General features: G+C 34.8%; 1 protein-coding gene and 1 non-coding gene across 3 annotated transcripts; one reads left to right on the top strand and one right to left on the bottom strand.

The window, feature by feature from the left end:
• Nucleotides 1-275: 275 nt before the first annotated feature.
• LOC114618213 (olfactory receptor 18-like) lies at nucleotides 276-16,962 on the bottom strand. Of its 2 annotated transcripts, none has more exons than XM_028763907.1 (2): nucleotides 16,920-16,962; nucleotides 276-1,218 (listed from the first exon to the last, which is right to left on the bottom strand). In XM_028763907.1, the coding sequence occupies exons 1-2, from the start codon at nucleotides 16,946-16,948 to the stop codon at nucleotides 276-278; spliced, it is 972 nt and encodes a 323-aa protein (XP_028619740.1). In that variant the 5' UTR covers nucleotides 16,949-16,962. The 2 variants fall into 2 exon arrangements, with proteins under 2 accessions (XP_028619740.1, XP_028619741.1); XM_028763908.1 differs by lacking the exon at nucleotides 16,920-16,962 and adding an exon at nucleotides 6,475-6,493 and having other exon boundaries at nucleotides 276-1,234.
• Nucleotides 7,958-8,063, top strand: LOC114618265. Its single transcript, XR_003710931.1, has one exon. It is a non-coding gene; the product is annotated as a U6 spliceosomal RNA (small nuclear RNA).
• Nucleotides 16,963-18,473: the final 1,511 nt, after the last annotated feature.

The following is an 18,473-nucleotide window of genomic DNA, read 5'->3' as shown; positions in this document are numbered from 1 at the left end:
TCTATTATAGTTTATTTTTGTTTTATTAATCACTGACAATATGGCTGGGATGAAATAGAGTATTGGTTTATCTGATGGATGGTGAAGTTGAATGCTATTTATTAATTCCTCAGTAGATATTCTCATTCAATTTAATGAAAGACAAACTAAAGGAATATGCATTTAGGTATCAGGGGAGTGAAATTAAAGCCACAGCACCAAAGAGGTTATATTTTTATGGCTAGATAGTTGAGTTAAGAACTCAAACTTCAAAAATGATGGAAGGTGTTATGCAATTACATTGCTCTTCTCTGCAGCTGCCATAGGGCAGTTTTAATGTCCTTGTTCCTCAGGCTGTAGATGAAGGGATTAAGCATAGGTGTGACCACTGTGTACATAAGTGAAGCAACTGCACAGTTTTCAGGAGAATTTGATCCAGTTGAACCAATATACACTCCAATGGATGTTCCATAAAATAAGCAAACAACTGACAGGTGAGATCCACAGGTGGAAAAGGCTTTATACTTTCCATCTATTGACGGAATTCTTAGGATAGAAGAAATAATTTTATAGTATGAGAAAACAATTCCTGAGGTTGAAAATACACCAAAAAAGACACCAATAAAATGTATAACTATGTTTTTGGTGAACATTTCAGAACAGTTAAGATTAAGAAGTTGTGAAGGATCACAAAAATAATTAGAGATTTCTATGTCACTGAAGTATGTAAATTGAAGCACAATCAAATTGTGCACCTGAGAGTCCACAAGACTGGCCAAAACAGATGCCAAAACTAAGAAGACACAGAAGTTAGGATTCATAATGATCTTGTAATGTAGAGGGTGACAGATGGCCACAAACCTATCATAGGCCATTGCAGTCAGAAGCATACTATCCATACATGCAAAAATTATAAACATGGACATCTGTGTTAGGCAACCCACATAGGAGATGACTCTGATTTGAGTTCTAATATCCCAAATCATTTTGGGGACAATAGTGGAGATCAAACAAATGTCAGACCAGGAAAGGCTGGAGAGAAGGAAATACATGGGGGTATGGAGGTGGAAGTCAGAGCTCACAGCCAGAATGATGAGCAGATTTCCAAGCACTGTGACCATATAGAAGGATAAAAACAGCACAAAAAGGAAAGGCTGCAGTTCTGGATTCTCTGAGAGGCTCATGAGATGGAATTGTGAGACAACTTGTAGATTTTGTGCTTCTGTATTGTTTGGACACCTTTGGAGAAACAAAATTTATTGGAATAAATACATGACACAATGTATAATTACACTATAATATCAGAAGTAAAAGAAATAATTTAAAAAGGAGAAAAACATTTATTTTTAAGTCCAACTTAATACAAGCAAAATGTTCTCACTTGAGGTCCATAGCTTTCAGAGTCATGACAAGACCAATCACCTACAACACTACGTATGGATTTTCATGTTATAATCTCCATTTATACAAATATATTAGTGAGAAAGTAACCGTAATAGTGTGTTAAAACCACGAACACGAGGAATCAGAAGTTTAGGATTATGATAAAATAAAGCAATCCTTTTGGATGACACAGAGAAGAAAATAATATCTTTTCACTTTTAAAAATCATTATTATTGCAGCAAAAAACCAAAAAGAATATATCATATTTTTCTTAAGATATTGATAGCTACTTTATGAAAACACAAATTCTCTAAACTGTATTACTTTGTTTCCTAATTTACTGTGGTTCTTTTAGATAGTGAACATAATGGTTACAAGGGAATACTTTAAATTTTTGTACTAAATTAAGTAGGAAAACCTTCTGGGGGAATCACCATCACTGACCGCAATCTGTATTACAAAGCAATAGTGATAAAGACTGCATGGTATATGGGGGGGGGGGGACAGGAGAGAAACCCAGAGAACAGGAGAATGAATGGAAATATGTGACTTCTTGGGGGTGGGAGGCAGAGAGACTCCCTAGAAACTCCCAGAAACCTGGGAAGTGAGAGACTTTCAGGACTCAATGGGAGTGACCTTAGCCAAAATACCCAACAGTATGGAGAGGGAACTCGAAGAGTCTACTTCCAGTAGATAGGGCCTCAAGAGGAGAGATGTAGTTCCCAACCACAGTCAAAATTTATGATCCAGAATTGTTCCTGTTTAAAAGAATTGCAGGAATAAAAACCAGAGAGGATACTGAAGGAAAGGATGTTTATTGACCAGCCCATCTTGAGATCCATCTCATGGGGGTGGGGGTGGGGGTGCACCAAGGCTTGACACTATTAGTGATGCTATGACGTGCCTATAGACAGGAGCCTGGCATGGCTGTTCTCTGAGAGACCCTACCAGCAATTGACTGAGACAGATGTAGATACTTACACCCAACCACTGGACTGAAGTCAGAAACACCTATAGTTGTTTTAGGGGAAGGATTGAAGAAGCTGAAGGGGAGAGTGACCCCATAGGAAGACCAGCAGTTTCAACTAACCCAGATCTTAGGGAGCTCTCAGAGACCAAGCTACCAACCAGGAACATATATGGGAAGGTCTGAGGCCCCTGGTGCACTAACAGTGATTTGCCTGCTCTGGACTCAGTGCTAGAAGATGCGCGTAATCCTCTAGAGACTTAAGGTTCCAGGGAAGGGAGAAACCTGGTGGGAGGAGATCAAGCTCTTGGAGGCAATGGGGAGGAGGAATGGGATGGAGAACTGTTGGAGGGAGGGCTGAGAGGGAGGAGTAACAACCAGAATATAAATAAACAAAATAATTAATTTAAAAGAATTTACTTTAAATCTTAACTACATGTAAGAAAAATGAAAGAGAAATGAATGGATTATAAATTCATTAAATCACCAAAATTAAGCCCAGAAGAATTATTCAAACTAAACATATTATAAATTAGGAAGTTGAACTAGTAATAAAAAGATTTCTAGCTAAAACTGTGCAGGGCTAGATGGATTAACAATTTTAACCAGATGTGTCCAGGTGAGTCATGTCATGTCTTCTTAAATTATTTTTAAAAATATAGAAAGAAGAAACACTTCTGAACTCTTTCTATCAATCCACTGCCAACACAAAAGCAACATAAGGTAAAGGCATACCAAAAACCAAAACCAAACCAAACCAAACCAAACCAAAACAAAAAAACACCTAAAGTGGCAATAATCCTGGTAAACATAGATTTAAAAATACTCAATAAAATACTTACAAACAGAATACCAACACACATGAAAAGAGCTTATTCACCATGATCCAGTTGGTTTTATCCAGAAGATGTAGGAATCTTCAACACATATGTTCAGCAAATCATATAAATAGATTTAAAAAAATCATACTATCATCTCAATAGACACAGAAAAGTTCTGTGATAAAATCCAACAGTTATTATGCTTTCATTATAAAGACCCTAGAAAATGAAGGAGCAGAGGGACATACCTCAACCTAATAAAAACTATATATGACACATGGTCAACATCATCTTAAATATATAAAAACATGAAGCAATCCTATTGATATTAGGAATTAGAAAGAAATGGCAAGTATCTCTACTTCTCTACATTGTGTTTAATGTGATAGCTGAAACAAAAGGACACTAAATAGATTTTAGAAAAATAAATTAAACTATTCCTATTTTCAGATAACATGAAATTACATATTATAAATGTCAAAACCTCTAACACAAAATATCTAGAAATAAACAAATTTAGCAGTGTGGTAGAATATAGAATCATCTTCCACTAATCAATAGCTATTCTATGCAACAAATACACAGAGAAAAAGACACCCTCCCCTTGACAAAAATCGCAAAGAGAATAAAGTAACAGGAAGAATCTAACCAAGGACAATATGAACCTCTACAATGAAAACTTCTGAAAGCAGGGAAAGACTCTAGAAAATGGAAATATAGCTCATGCTTTTGAATTGATTGAATTAATATTATGGAAATGGCCATTTTACCAGAAGCTATTTACAGATCCAATGCAATCCGAATCAAAAGTCCATCTGTTTCTTTGCAGAGATGGAAAGAAAATCTATCCTAAAATTAATATTGTACCTTAAAAACCCCAAACTAGCAAAAAAGAAAAATACTGAGGGAAAAAACAATGCTAGAAAGATTACAATTACATACCTTAAGATATACTATAGATCTATTGTAATAAAAGCAATATGGTAATGGCTTAAAAACAGACATGTAATCCAATGTTAAAAAAAATCAAAGACACAAATGTAAGCACATATGACTTTAGCTACATAATGTTGGACAAAGGCCCTCAAATTATATTGTGGAGATAAAGCACCTTTAACAAGTGGTGCTGAGAAAACTGCATGTCTACATGCAGAAGAATGAAATTAGATCGGTATCTATCACCTTCCATGTCAACTAACTCCAAAAAGATGGAAAAACTAAATGTGAAAAATTGAAATTGAATAGGCCGTACCCTACATGATATAGGAATAGGAAAGGACTTCTTGACTAGGACTCTATTTGGCAAAGAGCTAATGTCAACAATTGAAAAATGGTACTTCTTGAAACTAAAATGTTGCACAGCTAAAGAAATAACCAACCATGTGAAAAGGAATCCCACAAAAATTATTGACAGATATATATCTCGCTAATGATTATTATCCACAATGTATACCTCTCCAAATATACTGACCCCAAAACAAACAATCAAACCACAAATGACCTACTCAGAAAATGGACTCAGGAAAAGAAAAGTAGCCTCCAAATGATTAAAAAATATCTTAAAACATCTTTACACATAGCTATTAGAAAAATGTAAATCAAAACAACTTTCAAGTTTGATTTTACCCCAGTCAGAGAGGCAAAGATCAACAAAATAACTGATGGTGAATGCTGAAGGGAATGCAGTGTAAAAAGACCACTCATTCATTGTTGGTAGGATTGCAAGCTGTTGCAGCCTGTTTGGAAATTAGTTTGGAGGGTTCACAAAAATCTAGAAATAAACCTCCATGGAACTTACCACTTTGTATATGCTTTATTTATTGGACATTCTACCACATAGTTATTTGTTCATAATGTTTATTGCTACTCTATTTACAATAGCTAGGGAATATTTAAAAAACCTAAATGTCCAACAACTGACAAGGGGATATAAAAAGCTAGATGACTAACAGCTGACAAATAGATGTTAAAATGTGTCTTTGGAGAGAACCTACTACTATAGTGAACCTACTGTTACTCTGCAAATGCATATAGTATTAAACCAATTCCTGATGACTTATCAGTATTTTTGATGATTAAGGCATCTCAATCCTCATTAGAGAAGTTTCTATTATCAGTGAATGACGATCAATGTGGAGACCAAGAACTGAACAAGGTACAGGGAATATGAATTTGTACTATGTTCAACCCTAAATGAAACATATATATGGTATCACCTCATTCACATGTTCATGGATCATTGTCGAAGTGAGGAGTCAAAATTTTATAAGGTTTAGAGGAAGTGGATATATATATATATATATGTACTATGTATATACATGTATACTATATACATATATATGCTATACTATACATTCACACACACACACACACACACACACACATATATATATAATATTACCTTCTGGACATAGTGCAACAATTGCACATATAACCTCTCAGCAGTTGTGACAACATGTATAAATCTTGTGTAAGCCCAAGTCATACCAAATCCTAGTATAGAGAGAATGGACATGAAATTCAACCATTAATTAAGCAGCTATTGACAATTCTTAGCTCTTGAAATACTAAGGGCCAGTCTTCACTAAGAATGTAGTCCATGATAAGTTTATCATGCTCCAGTGGAAAAATCCAAGAATATTTGGGGGCACAATTTTGTCTTGATGGGGGAAATGGACAAAATGTTGGATGAGCGATGAAGAGAAGTGGATTTTTGAAGAATCAGGGAAGGGGTGGTGACTATGATCAAAACATATTGTACAAAGTTCTCAAAGAACTAACAAAAAATTTCCTCCGGTATGTATGCTTTCAGGATTGACTATTGAGTGTTGGGTAATCTAATGGCATGTTTTTCTCTGAGGAAGATTATTTCTCCTGCTCCTGGCATTCCTTAGTTGTTTGTAGTTCTTTGTGTAGGGCTGCTGAGACCTCATGGGTTTTTCTCCTATACTTAAGTAATTGGGAATATATGTCCAGAGGTAATGTAAAATAAGGCATAAAATTGAAAATGAGTAAAGGCTTAGAGTGAATAAAAAGATGGGAGAAGTGATATAATTATAATTTCAAAAGGATGAAAGTAATTAAAAGTTTTTTTGACCTCCAATCTTAGCATCTTTGGTCTGTTAATAATGCTACCTTGTTTTTTTTTTCTAATAAAAATCTTTATTTATAGTTAAGAAGTTGAGTTTCTGAGGCATTCATGTTAAATTTATGTTTAATTCTCAGTAACTCTATGCCATTTACATGCACCATTGATATTTTTACCATATAGACTACTTTGGGTCATTGTTTCTCACTGTGATTCAGTTGGAAAACTGTAAATGAAAAAAGTACAGGAAATGATGTAATCATGTCTGCACATTTTAAATTACAATTAAATGTATTAATTTTATCTATGAGCATTTTGCCTGCATGCATGTGCCTGAACCTGGAGTAAGAGATTTTTCTGCACTATCATGGGGGTGTTGGGAACCAAAACAGGTTTCTTTACAAAAGCAAAACCTGCCCTTAACTGCTGAACCATCTCTCTAGTCCCTTCACTCACTTTAAAAATGGGCATAGTAAATCATCTGCCTAAAAAATATTTCATCATTTTAATCTTTTTTATATTTTAAAATAAAAAATATATTTTGGGTATATTATTACTCTTTCCCCAACTCCTCCCAGATTCCTCCCTACCTACACTACTTTATGTTGTTATCTTTGGAAAAAACCTAAGCAAGCAAACAAGCAAATATCATCATAAGAAAAGATTAAAACTACACCGAACTGAACCAAAACAAAAATTATAAAGTTATTTCGTGCCACTTATTCTGGAGCATATGGGTGTGGTTGATATATTCAGTGTTACTTTGTCTTAGTTAAGGTTTCCTTTGATGTGAAGTGACATCATGACCATAACAACTCTTATCAAGAACAATATTTAATTGGGACTGCTTACAGGTCCTGAGGTTCAGTCTATTGTTGCCATGGCAAGAAGCATAGCAGCATCCAGGAAGAGATGGGACTGGAGGAGCTACATGTTCTTTCAAAGGCAGGTATCAGAAGACTGGCTTCAAGGCAGCTAGGAGAAGAGACTCAGATCCCACCTCAAAGTGATTAATTTCTTCCAACAAGGCCACACCTATTCCAACAAGGGCACACCTCCTAATAGTACCACTCCTTGGGCCAAGCATATTCAAGTCACCACATTACTCCATTAAAATAATAAAAAAAACAGAATCTATCAATTACAGATAGCTTCTTTTTTCATAATGAGCCATTTTGCCCACTTTCCCATTCTCTGTGCTGGGAGTTTATCTGGTTTAAACTTGTTCAAGGATTTGTGCATGCAGAACCTTTAGAAGAATGCAATTTTGACTTTGACTTACAGAGACTATTGTTGATCAGTATCATTTATCCATGTATTCATCTGTGAATATTTTTAAAATGTATAGATTACTGTGGATTCTTTACAGTCTACTTATTGGAAAACAGTATATGAAGTTCTTTATGTTCCTTCTTTAATGTCAGAGAAGCAAACCTTATTAAGATAATTTTTGACATTTAAGAAATACATGTTAATATTAACTTTTTACTTCCATGAGTAATATTTATTGTTTCCAAATAGGGCATGATGATTATTTAATAATGAGTCTTTAAGAAGTATTATTTTGTAGACTTGGGATTACCCATACAAAATTTAGTTGTTATAATCAGAGACTTGATCTACTCACTTGCCTTACAACCAACAAATAACTTTGGGATTTTGGGCTATAATTTTCTGTATATATTTAAACAGTTTATTTTTAAAATAATTTTCATAGTGTACTCACTTTGGAAGCACATATACTAAAATCTGAAGATACAGAGAATATTAGCATTGTCTTTGTGTAAGGATGACCCACAAACTCATTGTGTCTTCCACATTTTTAGAACAGGATTTAAAAATCATTGGTCATTAATATCTCTTACCACAGATGGACTTAATTCTTTAACAAAAGACACAGTCTAACAAAATGGATACAACACCAGGATCCATCATTCTGCTGCATACAAGAAACACAACATAGCAACAAAGATAAACATCACCTCAGATATCTATATATAATATTCCACCCAAAGAGAAAAGAATATACTTTATCCTCAGCACATCATGGAACCTTCTTCAAAATTGATCATATACTTGGACACAAAGGAAGTCTCAGTAGATACAGGAAAACTGAAGTAAATTCCTGAATCTTATCAGAGCACAGTGGATTAAGCTGGACTTCACAATAACAGAAAGAAAAGAAAGCTCATAATCCCATAGAAACTGCACATCTCTCTACTTAATGACTATTGGTTCATGGAATAAATAAATAAATAAATAAATAAATAAAAATTAACTTTCTAGAATTCAATGAAAATGAATGCATAACATATATAATTTTATGGGACACAAATAAGGCCCTTCTAAGAGGGAAAACCCATTGCCCTAATTGACTGCATAAAGATATTAGTCACGTCTTTGTTTTTAATATGTGGAGAGTATTCTATTGTGTATATATATCATATTTTCTCTACTCATTCTTTAGTGGAAATTTGGGTTGTTCTAGTTTCTGGTTAAACTAAAAAATAAATAAATAAATAAATAAATAAATAAATAAATAAAGCTGCTTTGAATATAGTTGAGCATGTGTCCTTGTGGTATAGTGGGACATATTTTGGGTAGAACAATTGCCACTCTTCTGAGAAACTGCCAAAATGATTTCCAAAGTGGTTGTACAAGCTTGTACTTCCACCAGCAATGGAGGAGTGTCCCCCTTGCTCCACATTCTCACCAACATCTGCTATCACTTGAGTTTTTGATCTTAGCTATTCTGACAGGTGAAATATGGAAACTCACGTTCTTTTGATTTGCATTTCCCTGATGACTAAGTATGTGACATATTTCTTTAAGTGCTTGAGAGTCCTCTGTTGAGAATTCTCTGTTTAGCTCTGGACTCCATTTTTCAATTGAGTTATTTGGTTTTTTGGTGTCTAATTTCTTGAGTTTCCCAAACTGATAGTAGCCTTTATCTTACAGAAGTGTTTCAGTTTCATGAGGTCCCATTAATCAATTATTGATCTTATAGTCCGAGGAATTAGTGTTCTGTTCTGGAAATTGTTTCCTGTACTGATAGTTTTAAGGCTATTCTTCACTTTCTCTTCTATTAGATTTAGTGTATTAGGTTTTATGTTGATGCTTTTGATCCATTTGGGTTTGACCTTTGAACACGTTGATAAATACGGATTTATTTGTATTCTTTTACATGCAGACATTCAGTTAAACAGCATGAATTTTGCAGGCAAATGGATGCAACTCAGGATACCTTCCTGAATATGGTATTTCAGAGCAGGAAAGACACATATTGTATATATTCACTTATAAGTTGACATTATCCATACAATGTAGAATCAACAATGTCACCTTCCACAGAGACAAAGAAATTGAGTAATGAGGTAGCCCCAAGGGAGAATGCATGGATCTCACTAAGAAGGGGACTCTAAATTGTCACTAGAGGAGGATAGAGTGAGGTGACTGGGTAGGAGAGTGGTGAAGAGGGTAATGGGACTACTTATTAGGTGTAGACAGAGAGAGGCCAGCGGAGTGGGCTGGAAGAAAGAATGAAATTGGGACATCTTTTAGGACTAGCTGCAGGCCTAGGATGAAGAAGGCTACAGGGAGTCAATGGGGGTGATTCTAGCTGAGATTCCTACTAGAGGGAGATATAGAGACTGAATTAGCCACCTCCTGTAGCCAGGAAGGACTTCCAGATTAGGAAGCAAGACATCAATTCACCCACAAAACCTTCATTCCAAAATTTGTCTGGCTTACAAGACATACAGGGATAAAGCTGGAGCAGTGACTGAGGGAACAACTACAACAGCTTGAGACCCATCCGTATGAAAAAGCCAACCCTTGATACTACTAGTGATACTCTGCTATGCTTTAAGATGTGAGCCTTGTATGACTGTCTCCTGAAATGCTTCATCCAGCAGTAGATGGAGTCAGATGCAGAGACTCACAGCCACAATCATGTGGAGCACAGGAGTCTTGTGGAAGTGTTTGGGATAGAAGTAAACAAGCTGGAGGAGTCAAGGATACAAGAAGACTTACAGTGTCAAATAACCTGGCACCATGGGAGCTTACATATCCTGGGCCATTAACCGAGGAACATGCAGGAGCTGGTCCTAGATCCCCTAGACATTTGTACCCAACATTTAGCTTGGTCGTCATGAGGGTCCTCTAATAGTGGAGTGGGGGTTGTCTCTGCTCCTTCCATTGACTTCCCTTCCCCCTGCCTTGACTTCCTGGTTGGGTCTCAGCAGGAGAGGATTTCCTAGTCTTGCTGTCACTAGATATCCCAGGATGGAATGGTACTTACAGTATGCCTCCCTTTCTCTGAGGAGAAGGGAAGGGAGCAATGGGGAAAGGGATTTGTCAAGGTTGGAATTGGTGGAGAGGAGGGAGCCTAAGCTCTGATCAAGATCTAAGATAAACAAGAAAATTATTAAATTATTGGAAAAAGAAGAAATTAGTGGGATATCATACTAGTGACTTGACAGGACACATATAAGCTCTAGAACAAAAAGAGGCAAACATACCTAAAAGGAGTAGATGGCACAAAAAATTAAAATATTGGCTGAAATCAATAAATTAGAAACAAATAGAATGAGACACCATTGAGGGAGTTAGAATAAGGACTGAAGGAGCTGAAGGTATTTGTAACCCCAGAGGAAGAACAATATCAGCCAGATCCCCTACAACTCCCAGGAACTAAATCAACAACCAATTCATACACATGGAGAGACCCATGGCTCTAGTGACATATGTAGTAGAATACTGCCTTATCTGGCATCAATGGGAGGGGAGGCTATTGGTCCTGTGGTGGATCAGTGTCCCAGCATTTAGGGGAATGCTAGAGTGGTGAGGTGGGAGTGGGTGGGTAAGTAGGAGTGCACCCTCATAGAAGCAGGGAGCATAGGGGATGGGATAGAGGATTTGTGGAGGGGAAATTGGAAAAGGAATAACATGAAATGTAAATAAGTAATATAACCAATAGAAAAGAGCACACTACAGAGAATCAACCCCCCCTCAATAGAAAAAAAATGAAAACCAAAGTGCTGGTTCTTTGAGAAAATGGACAATATAGACAAACACTTAGCCAAACTAACTAAGGCAGAGAGAAACAAATAAATTAACAAAATTAGAAATGAAAACAGGGACATAGCAACCAACACAAAGAAAATCCAAAGAATAATTTTGTCTTAATTAAAAAATGTGTAATCCACCATATTTGAAAATGTAAACTATTTAAATGATTTTCTTGGTAGATACAACTTACCAAAGTTAATCAAGATCAGGTAGACATTTTAAATTGGCCAATAATCCCTAAGAAAGTAGCAGCAGTCAAATATCTGAGCCAAAAAAGCCTGTGGACAGATGGTTTTAGTGCAGATTTTAGGCAGACTTTCAAAGAAGAGCTAATACCAAGATTTTTCAAACTATTCCACAAGATATAAATAGAAGGAACACTGCCACTTTCATTTTATGAAGCTACAATCATGCTGACACCTAAACTACACACAGACTCAACCAAAAAAAGTGAATTGCAGACAAAACTCCCTTATGAACATTGATGCAAATATATTCAATAAAATATTTGCAAATTGAATTCAAGAACACATCAAAAAATCATTCACCATAATCAAGAAGACCAGAGATGCAGGGCTGGTGCAACATATAAAAATCCATAAGCATATTCCATTATATAAACAAACTGAAAGAAAAAAAACCTACCACATTGTAATCTCATTAGATTCTGAAAAAAACCTTTAACAAAATCCATCACTTTTTATGATAAAAGTCTTGGAGACATCTGGGAAACAAGACTCATACCTAAACATAATAAAGTGAAAATATAGCAAGACCTAGGCCCTTGACACATAGGTATCAATTGATAGCCAGGTCTTCATGTGGACTTCTAACAGCAGGAGCAGTAGCTCTGTTTGACTCTGTTGCCCATTTATACACCCCTTTACCCTAACTGGGCTACCCTGCATAGCCACAGTAGGAGAAGTTGCACCTAGTCTTACTACAACTTTGACATGCGAAGGTTGGTTGATAGAAGGTTGGTTGATACCCATGAGAGACCTTCCTTTACTGAGACTTTTCTGAGGAGAAAGGATGTTGGAAGTAGGATGGGAGGTGATGTAAGATTGAGGGTCTGGGAGGAGAGGAGGAAAGGGAAGCTAAGATCTGGATGTAAAGTAACTTAATTAATTAGTTAAAAAAGATTAAAACAACAATCACAATAACAACTTCCATAGCAAGTACTTGAAATTTTCTTGTTTCTACCCCTACCCACCAGTACCACAGTTACAGGGACATGCTACCATTTATATCAGTTTACACTGGTCTTGTGTATTCAAACTCAGGTTCTCAATCCATACACTTACACACTGAGCATTCTCTTTAGCTTCCTTTCAAAAATTCTTGATTTTTTTGTCTTATTGAACTTTTGCCTCTTTTATGGTTTCTGAATTACTGTTTTTATGTATTTTATGTGTGTATGTTTCTTTTCCTTCCTTCCTCCCTTCCTTTCTTTTCCTTCCTTTCTTTTCCTTCCTTCCTTTCTTTTCCTTACTTCCCCCTCTTTCCTCCTTTCTCTCATCTTCCTTCCTTCCTTCCTTCCTTCCTTCCTCCCTCCCTCCCTCCCTCCCTCCCTCCCTCCCTTCCTTCCTTTCTTTCTTTTTCTTTCTTTCTTTTTTATTTTCTTCTATTCTGTTTTTGCTTTGTCTTGTTTTCGATTCACTGTTAACATTCCAAAGAGAGAGAAAGTGTGTATGGTTGGTGGGTGGGTAGGTTGGAAGGATCTGGATGAGGGGGGAATGACAACTATAACTAGGATACAGTGTATGAAAATACACCCTTACTGGTGACTATGGTACAAGAGTATTCAGGTATGTAAAAGCCAGAGGAAGACATATGGCTTCTTCTATCACTTGGTGCCTTTTCCCTTGAGAAGGCGTCTCTCGCTGAACCAGAAGCTGGGCTTTTCACTGAGGCTGTCCAGCCAATGGGCTCCAGAGTCTACATGTGTCTGTACTCTGAAGCTGGATTACACGCCAAGCTTTTAATGTGGGCTTTAAGGATTCAGATGTAGGTCCTCAGCTTTGCACGGTAATCGCTCTTTCCCACTGAGCTGTATCTCTAGCCTCAGGTGATGGTTTAGAGAAGTAACTTCTCATCATTAATTCTTTTAATCCTGGGGCATAGAAGTTTAATTTGCTTTTGTAACCTTTGTGTTTATATTTTTAACTTATGTAATCATAACCACAAAGTATAATTAAATACAGCAAGCTACAGGAAAAAAAAATTTCAATAAAAAGTTCTTCAGACTCTCTATTACTATAGTAAAACTAATGATGTTGTTTGATTCCAGTATTATAAACATTTGTTACTCCTCAAAATCTCAATAATTATCACTTATATATCTTATTCAATATAGACGATATACCTAAAATTTATTTAGCAATAATTGTGCCATGATAACTCACTAAGAAATTCCATCTTCATGAGAAACGATATTTCTATGATACTTCAGAAGAACAGATAATGATGAGTCGTAGAGGTCAGGATGTAAGTAGTTTAGTCCAATGTAATTGAACTTGTACTATATGGGGCTCAATGTTTATTTTGTCTGTCTTTCTACCTCTGTATGTTTGTACTAAAGAATACTGTCCATCTGCACAATATGGGTGAATAGCTTCTAAAGATAGGAAAATAACACCAGTGTGTGTATCTTACCTTGTGAATTCTATCAGCATGACAATATCAACTTAAAATACCATTGTAGATATTACTGTACAAGATTTTGTGACACCTAAGACACTTGGTGTGAGTATATACTGTGTATTGAACACATTTCACCCATTTCCACTGAAGTGTTCACCCTCATTTGTCTTCTTTTATCTTTATACAGTTTCACTACTGATTTCATATCATATGCATGCACCTAAGTTTAAACACTTATATACAATCTTGGGGCATCAAATGCAAGGAATTACAAGTGTTTGTAATTACTAGTAAAACTGAACATACCTTAGTTTTATTATTGAAAAAAATATTTTCTGAGACTGGCATAATTTGTTTAATATGGTCTCTAGTTGCATTTATCCTCTTGCAAATAACACAATTTTATTATGTTATAGATGAAAAAACTTAATCATATACATTCCAGATTTTCTGTATCCATTCCTCTCTTGGGTACTAAGGCTGTTTCCATAAATTACCTATTGTGAATAATATTCAATCAAAACTGATATGTGATGTCATGGTTTGGAGTGCTTTGAGTAAATATCTGTTAGTGCTATAATTGAATTATATGATAAATCTATTGTTAGTTATTTGAGGAACCTTTATACTTACTTTTTGTTTGCTAAAGTAGTTTGTCCCATAAGTAGTAAATAAGAGTTTTGATGGACATGACGTTTAAAAGCTGATAAGATAGTCTAAATATGCCTTAGACCAAGTTCTAAAGTTCACATACCCAGTTTTTCTGCCTTTCAAAATTTCTATGATTGTCAAAAATCTATGTCATGAGCTTTGAATATATAAGTGTTATAATGCTTTCAATGATAAGATTAAAATCCTTGCTTCTATTCTTATGAGGGTAGATTTAGGAGATGAAAGCATAGAAAAGAATTACTTAATATTTTGAAGTCACATTGATTATGACCAATCCTTGTAAGCCAATAAAGGCTCTATTTAATGTTGGCATGTAGTTTTTGAAACATCTTATATGTTAACCATAGTATAAGCTATGGGGAAGTGAAAAGGAAATATAATTATTGTCTTCAATTTATTAAAGAATACTCAATATAAGGGAAAATGAAAAATTTCATCACGTCAATGAAAATAATATTTTATGTTGCAGGGTACTTTATTTGAATTTTAGGAAGTTTAATCTATTTAATTCACTCTATTATCATTCATAATATATAAATATTTTGCCAATACCTAGTCACACAATTGATTTTCCCATTTTCGGTTATTATTCAATGCAATTGTACTTACTAGAAATTGTCACATATAAATATATCAAGTCTCAGAGATACTAACAGCTTTCCAAGCATTATAGAAATAATAATCAAAGATGAATAAACTCAAAATTAAATCATTTCTTAGTCTGATGGAATAACGTTTTTCATTTTTTTCAACCATTGCAAAAGGTTTTTGCTTAGTTATTGCTTTTTAGAATGGTATAAAATAGAACTTATCAACATTACTGTTTGTAGGATATGAACTAAGCAGTAGTACATGTAATGTATCTTCAAAGTTATATGCTAAACATGTACACATGTACACATGAAAGTACAGTTTCTTAGATCAATATTCTTTAATTTTCCTTAGGTTTTGTGATTATAATGCAATTAAATCATTTAAACCCCCTTTCTCCTTACGACCCTCTCATATACCCTTTCTTGTTCCTTTTCAAATTAACAGCCTCTCTTCCCACTCTCCCTCTCCTTCTCTCTCTGTCTCTCTCTGTCTCTGCCTCTCTCTCTCTCTCTCTCTCTCTCTCTCTCTCTCCACACACACACACACACACACACACACACACACACACACACACACTTTTAAATTTATAAATACAGTCTGTTCAGTCTTAACAATGTTACTTCTGTGTATACTTAACAGGAGTTACCTTTTAATATTGTTTTTTAGCCTATCTGAAGCATATTGTTTCTATTGGTCTTGAATTTTAAAGGTTATGATGGCACATACTTCTAAAGCATATGTTATAATCCTATCTAGCCTTCTGAGTAGAATAAAATGGAAATCTGATTTTATGTTATCATCCAGTGTGATATTTCTTGAATGGAAGAAGATATGGACAGATTTAAGGCTATTTTGGAGGCCAGGGCATATCTGCCTTGAATTAACATGATACCATTTCTTTGTGCTCTTTGCCTGCTATGTATGGCTATTCTTCTTTTTGTGGAAGTAGTTGATGCCTCCCACTGTGGTTTATGAGGAATCCTAAAAGGGAAAAACATGAATCTCCTGAATTTTCAAGAAATGAAACATATGAGGCTATTACTGGGAAAAACTATGCAAGATCCTTCTGAAAAAAAAAAGTCCCATGTCAATAATTAGGTCATCCATTTCAAACATGTGTTACTACATTTTTCTTTGCTCAATTCTATGGTGTAAAACTGATATAAATTCTGAACTTTTTGTTTTCTAGAAAATAAGCTAGTAATTGACAAAGCAGAGGTAAATGAAGAGAAATAAGCCATATGGAATGCATAGGTCAGAGTGCAAAATCATGTAGCAACAGTTCAAGACACTACTGCTGTTCTCTTTTACTTGCTATTGTTCCTCATCTTCATAATAACAGAATTTCTTATGAAACAATTTTGAGGGACTCATAGGATGACTATGGGAAATAAATACAGTACTGTGGTTATCCACATTCCTCTTTTTTCTCTCACACTCATAATATTGTAAGACTTTTTTTAAAAAAGAGACTTATTCACTTTTGGTGTCTGAGACATCTTTTATAATCACAATCCAATGGGAATGAAATTAAATTGACTTATATATCAGCCCACCATAATAGAACACAGAGAATAAATTAACAAATCATTATAGAAGAAAATTTATAGGCCAGTTTTCTCTCATTAATTTTTCTCTTATGACAAGTGATCAACATTTCCAAGGGCTTTTTCTCTATCATTCATCCTTTTCGTCACTTACTTATTTAAGCGTATTCTTTGCTGGGACATGACCAAGATCCAAAGTAACTCCTTGTCTTGTTCATGTAAGGTCCTGGTTCCTTAGGCATGATATTAATAAATAATGAATAATCCTCTGAGGCAATCAGTCACCAATGGGAACACACGTCAGTTCCCCAACTGTACTTGAACCTTGACATTGGAACTTTGATGGCCTGGGGTAATTATTGACTCTTTAAAGATCTTGGAAATAAAATGCCCAGAGCTCATAATTACACAAATTGGTTTACAATTTCATACTCTCTAAGACTTTTTTAATATTAGAATTTTTAAAAAGAAAGAAAAGAAAAACACTTTACTACAATTTTATGGCTCTTTCTTTTCTCAGGAAACTGTAGTGATCATTCAGTGTATTTCTATATTTTATTCATTCTATAAAAATATTTGTATGTTGTATACCATTAATTAATTTGAATGAGATCAAGTCATTCAATGAGTGATATATAGCATGATTTAGAGGGAGGACATTGGAAATAATGTAATTATAATCTTCAAAAATACAAGAATAATCAGAAAACCTGAATATTTAAAATATTTTATTACAAGTTATTATTGAAAGGAATAAAATTTAGCATGAGATTTTCTTAAAACTTTGCTTTTATATGTCCTTTCCTAGTATCCCTCACATCTATCTGCTCCAACTTGCTGAAACCAAAATTGTCCTATATCTGTATATTCCATATAGCTTGTTCGTATTACATATCACATGTTAACAATTACTTTTGTTTGCCCTTGATCTTTAAGAGCTTTTGTTTCCCTCTTGTGGTCCCTTTACATTTTATTTATTCTTTGAGAACTTCATAAATATAATGATATACAATGAAATATGACTTTATCTCTATCTATCTATTATCTATCTATCTATCTATCTATCTATCTATCTATCTATCTATCAATCTATCTATCATCAATTTTCTACCTGACTGGGAAACTTCCTCACAACTGGACAGCTTTAATAGTACCAGTGAAGAACATTCCCCATCAGTTTGAAATTGATTTCTCTATATTCTCTAGCTAAAGTGTGTGTTGTCTTTGGAAATAGGGTTTTAACATGGTCTGTTTTTTCTTTTAAACACACACACACACAACCACACACACACACACACACACACACACACACACGTACACTTCAATTCAGTATCAGAATATGAGGGAAAACAGGTAGCATTTGTACATTTGTATTTCTGAGTCAGAATTATTTTACATAACATGATTTTATATCTACCCATTTTCCTCCAAGTGCTATAATTTGTAGCAACAAATAATACATATGCACAGAATACTTTCTTTACCCTGTCATCTGTTGATAGACTGCTAGGATGGATCTATTTCTTGTCTATTTATTGCAAATCTGGTATAAGCTCAACAAAAAGACAAGGTAAAGACACAACAACAAAAAAGAAAACTATAGGACAGCATCCCTGATAAACATAGACTCAAACATTTTCAATAAAAAGATTACAGCATTGCATCAAAAAGATATTCAACACAATCAAATGAGATTTATCCCCTGAGT

Source organism: Grammomys surdaster, unplaced genomic scaffold (assembly GCF_004785775.1).
Source record: "Grammomys surdaster isolate TR1022 unplaced genomic scaffold, NIH_TR_1.0 140, whole genome shotgun sequence".
NCBI lineage: Eukaryota > Metazoa > Chordata > Mammalia > Rodentia > Muridae > Grammomys > Grammomys surdaster.
Note: the sequence above shows the minus strand (reverse complement) of the source record. Positions and strands in the feature narration are given on the sequence as shown.